Source organism: Hemiscyllium ocellatum, chromosome 38 (genome assembly GCF_020745735.1).
Source record: "Hemiscyllium ocellatum isolate sHemOce1 chromosome 38, sHemOce1.pat.X.cur, whole genome shotgun sequence".
Lineage (NCBI taxonomy): Eukaryota > Metazoa > Chordata > Chondrichthyes > Orectolobiformes > Hemiscylliidae > Hemiscyllium > Hemiscyllium ocellatum.
Window position 1 is genome coordinate 30213063 of NC_083438.1, and position 5063 is coordinate 30218125.

Sequence of the window (5063 nt, forward strand, 5' to 3'; positions counted from 1 at the left end):
ACTCTATGGTTTCTGCAATCCATTGCTCACAGAGATTGTCCTATTACTGAGGCACTAAGGTTGTATGTCTTCTCTTTGGTGTTTTCCTATGAAGTTGGAAAGAAATAATTTGAATGCAACATCTCTGACCTAATGTAGTTTGCCTAACAGATCAGAAATAACAATGATGTAACTTTAACGTTCCCCTGGGAATCCAAAAGAGTATAAAATTGTTTCTGAACACTGTAATACTATGTTCAGTTCGAAGGTTTTGGCTTCATCACCCAGGATCACAACATTATACACAAAATGCTGCAGTTGTTTACCATTGTTGATAAAGTATATTACATTACTATTGCTGCTATTGGTGTCCCAGGTAAGTTTTTTAAAATATTTTGTTCATGGGATGTGCACTTCGCTGGCTACTCCAGAACTTATGGCACAGAGGGCAGTTGAAGAGTTGTCCGCATTACAGCCAGTCTGAAGTGACATGTCAGTCAGTCCAGGTAAGGATAGCGGTTTCCTTCCCGAAAGGACATTGGTGAAAAAGATAGGTTTTTCCAACAATCCAGAATTGCTTATTTTTATAATTAAACTCTTAATTCCAGATTTTTGTTTTCATTGATTTCAAATTCCACCATCTACCATGGGAATTCTAACCTACATCCCCAGTACATTGCCGGGGTCACTGGATTAATAGTCTTAGAACTTAGCAGAACTTAGAAAATTGCATCAATCCATGCAATGGAATACCATGCCACTGTGTTTATATTTCGCTCGAAATATCTGCTAGTTGGGTTCACTGTAGGTCGGTTAGCACTGCGATCATCAAATATGCATTGTCAGGATTGTTGTAAGTTTTAATTGGGACTCAATAATAGGAAATCCATGTGAATAGTAGATTGCAGAAATCAGAGACACAGAGAGTAAAACAGCACGGAATCACTGCCTTCAGACAAACCATACATTAAGACGGTGGCAGGGTAAGACATGCCAGTCAGAGCTCCTCTCTCAACAGTTCATTTTCCTTTTCCTTTCATTTCCCTTCTCCTCTTTGCGGCATTTTTTCTTCCTCTCTCCCCCATGCTATTAGCTGACCATACCTGGAGATGAGTCATGAACAGAGACAAGGCGTGAGCTGAGCAAACGGGCTGCATACCACAGCAGCAGAGCGAGCAGGGGCTGAGACATGAACTAAATCCCCGAGTGATGGCAGCAGGGAAATCTGGTACCCTGGAACTGCATGTGGGGAATCCTGAGTCCCAGAGTGGCATGTGAGGTATCCCAAGTTCCAGAGCAGCACGAGGTGAAGGGTGACTGACCTTTTTGCTGCTTCGTGCCAGTGAGGGAGCGGGCTGGAGGTTGGAGGGATGGGGGACCCTTGTTGGACTTGGGCCCTGGCCGCATATGCTGAGCTCCTGCTGCTGTTGTAATTCTTTATCAGACTGGACTGTAAATAACTACCTCATTCCTAACTCATTCTCAGACACTGTCAGTAATGTTACTGCTTTCCTCCTGATCCTTTTTTGTATAACAGCACCATGTATGTTTAACTCTGTAAGATTTGTACTTGGACCGATGGTGGCACAACTAAAAGGCAGCCATTGTAAAAACTTTCCACTGTAGTCCTGTACTTCTGTACTGCATGACAATAGACAACAAAGGATATTAATTGTGGATGGTTCCATTGAGTTGATGACGTGCAAGGAAACATTAACTTGGTTATCAAAATGCAATTCCGCCCCCCCCCCTTTTCTTTGTTGAACAGTTTCGATTTTTCTTTCAAAGAATACTTTAGAGAAAGAAGCGCTGATATTTCCTAATCACAGATAGTTATACGATCGGAAAGCAGTAGTAATGATTCATTAACTCATCGCCAGTTCTGAGTACGTTTTTCCAGTCTCCAATATGATTAGTGTTTCCAAACGTAATTTCACGAAATTTAGACAAATGAGAGATGCGAAATTTTAGAAAAGCAAATCAGAGCAGGACTTCTATTCCTAATGGTAGGGTCCCTGGGGCCATTGCAAACCAAGGAGGACTTGGAGTGCAGTGCCCTTGAAGGTTGACTTGCATGTAAACAGGGTGGGAAAGAAGGTACATTTCTTCTAAGTTCTGCTAAAGGGGTATTATCACAGGACTATTAATCTAGTGACCCCGACAATGTACTGGGGTTCAAGGTTAAATTCCCCATGGCAGATGGTGGAATTTGAAGTCAATGAAAACAAAAATCTGGAATTTAGAGTTTAATTATAAAAATAAGCAATTCTGGATTATTGGAAAAACCCTTCTTTTTTAGTACACTTGTCTTTATTAGTCAGTGCATTCAGAATGTGATGTGGCATGCCAGTGCATTAGTTTGACCAGTTCTGGAAAATGACCTGCATTTCCGGTCTCCCTGCTATAGGAAAGATGCTGTTAAACTTGAAAATGATTAGAAAAGATTTACAAGGACGTCGCTGGAGATGTAAAGTCTGTGCTATAGGGAAAGGCTGAATAGTCTGGGGCAGTGTTCGCTGGAACATCAATTGCTGAGGGCCATAGATAGAGTGAATACTCAAGGTCTTCTCCCCAGGGTAAGTGAGTCAAAAACTAAAGGGCATTGACTTAAGCTGAGAGAGGAAAGATTTAAGGTTCTAAGCAGCAGCCTTTTCATGCAGTAGTTGAGGTGTGTATGGAATGAGTTGCCAGAGGAAGTGCTTGAGGCTGGCACAATTGAAACATTTAAAAGTCGTCTGGATGAGCAAATGAATGTGAAGGATTTAGAGGGGTATTGGCGAAATACTGGCAAATTGGACTTGGTTAATTTTGGATATCTGGTCAGCATGGATGAGTGGACAGAAGGGTCTATTTCTGCGCTGTTCTATAAGTGATTGAAAGCAATTGTTGGAGTGTTGAGTGAACAGCTGGCTGTGTACATGAAGAGAGGAAACCATTTGCAAGAACAAGTTCAAATGTTGCGTGTTCTTTTTCACATGAATTTTTTTTTATCCTTTGTTAAACGGATGTTAAGCAATGGTTTCATTTATCTCACAGCACATTTCAGGTTCTCAATGGTAATCCCCTGTCTGACATGTCCTCAAAACCCAACTTGTGGTCGACTTGTTGATTCGGTGTGGATATGATCTCTTATCGTGGGTGCTGGTGTTCCCATATCCTTGTGGAATATTGTTTAAGAATGTGTCTGCCCTGTAATGCAGCATTACATAATGTCAAATCCATGATTTTGGGCACTATATTTTCAACACAGATTCCATTCTATGTCCGCTTGCATTGTGACCATGTTAAAATGAGACCTTACAACATTTAAATCCAGAGGTACTTGGCTAGGCGATCAACTTAGCTAATTATTGGGAACACAAAAGGGAAATGGGCAGGTTTCTATACACCTAATTTTTTCCCCCTTCAAATAACAGAATTATGTTAATGAAGCCAATAAAATATGTTCAGTTTGATTCTGAACAACAGTAATGTTCTCAACTTAGCATTTTCCACCACCAAAACCATTTTGCAGTACTTCATGTTCAACACCACACACTCATTTCCATTGTTCATTTGGCACAGCTTAGCATGGAATGAAATTGGGATTAAAAATCTTTTTCCATTTTAATATTTTGCCGACTGCCCTGATGCCATCTTGACTCAAACAAAAGGCTATTCAAATGACAATTTCAAAACTAATTTCACTTCTCTTTCTTGCAGTTAATGCTCTGGCAATTGTGATTCTGTCGCTTGGAAAATGCGGGCTGTCCAAATGCACCACACATTACCTGGTGGCTATGGCAACAGCAGATCTGATGGTCATCATCACTGATGTCATATTGTATCAACTAAATAACTACTTTTACCAAGGGTCATTCCTGCACCTCACGTCTGCATGCATTGTGATTGACTTCCTACTTTTTGTGAGTTCAGACTGTTCTGTCTGGTTCACTGTCACTTTCTCCGCTGATCGGTTTGTCACCATTTGTTGCCGGAAACTGAAACTGAAATATTGTACCGTGAAAACAGCAGCTGTTATTCTTTCAACAACCTGTACTATTTTCTTTCTAAAAAATGTTCCAATATTTTTTACACGGGAACCTACGATCGTGGTTGACAATGTACAGTGGTCCTGTCAAATTCAGGACAGCTATTATTCTGAAATCAGGTGGGTGGTTTATGACTGGGTTGATAAGGTGTTAACACCATTACTCCCGTTCAGTTTAGTTTTGCTCTTCAATGCTTTGACAGTCAGATACGTGTTAGTGGCAAATCGGATCCGTAAAGGATTGAGGAATCAGAACATGGAAGAGAAGCGCAGTGATCCTGAGATGGAGAGCAGGAGGAAGTCAATGATTTTACTATTCGCTATATCTAGCAGTTTCATATTGCTGTGGTCACCCTATGTAATAAATTTCTTATATTATCGAATTGCAGCAATTGATCCCAAATCTTACAATGAAAGTTTGCATGTATTTGAAAGAATTGGATATATGCTGTTGAGTTTGAGTTGCTGCACAAATACGTTTATTTATGGAGTAACTCAGTCGAAGTTCAGGGAACCGTTCATTAATGCTGTAAAATACCCACTGACTGCAATTAGCAGAGTCTTTGCTTTCAGAATGAATTGATGAAAATCTCTAAGACAGTACCACATATGACTTTTTAAACCCAGAATGCAGCATTGAGTAGAAAATATTCATCAAATGATTTATATCAAAACTGTTATTTTGCATGAAATACAAACAGCAATGCAGGCTATCCTTCGATTGGATGTTGTTTGTTTTGAATTGCCATGATATTGAGACAAATTTTTTAATCCTCACGTAAAGTAAACGTAATGAAGAATTCGTTCAAGAAAACTACACCATTGCAGCAGCAACGCAAATGAAGGAATATCTACAGACAATCGACAGGAAGAACTGAATTAGGGAGATTCCATTCCATTAAATACGTAGCACCGAATTTAAGCACTGCGCCCCTATTTAGTGTTGCCAGTGAATTCTAACCGAGTCCACTCAAATCGTGTCTGCCTCATTTCAGTTTTGTTTGTCCAGAAAGTTTCCTCTCATTTCATTTATCTCAGAGATCATATCTTATCG

General features: G+C 40.1%; 1 protein-coding gene across 1 annotated transcript; it reads left to right on the forward strand.

The window, feature by feature from the left end:
* Nucleotides 1-288: 288 nt before the first annotated feature.
* Nucleotides 289-4592, forward strand: LOC132833912 (probable G-protein coupled receptor 139). Its single transcript, XM_060852572.1, has 2 exons — nucleotides 289-355; nucleotides 3682-4592. Exons 1-2 carry the CDS (start codon nucleotides 289-291, stop codon nucleotides 4590-4592), a joined length of 978 nt encoding a protein of 325 aa, XP_060708555.1.
* The last annotated feature ends 471 nt before the right edge of the window (nucleotides 4593-5063 follow it).

Excerpts from the sequence above, each read along its gene's own strand:
- LOC132833912 (XM_060852572.1), top strand. The coding sequence starts at position 289 with ATGCTGCAGTTGTTTACCATTGTTGATAAAGTATATTACATTACTATT. Across the intron at positions 356-3,681 it reads TGCTGCTATTGGTGTCCCAG|TTAATGCTCTGGCAATTGTG; the intron begins GTAAGTTTTTTA and ends TCTTTCTTGCAG.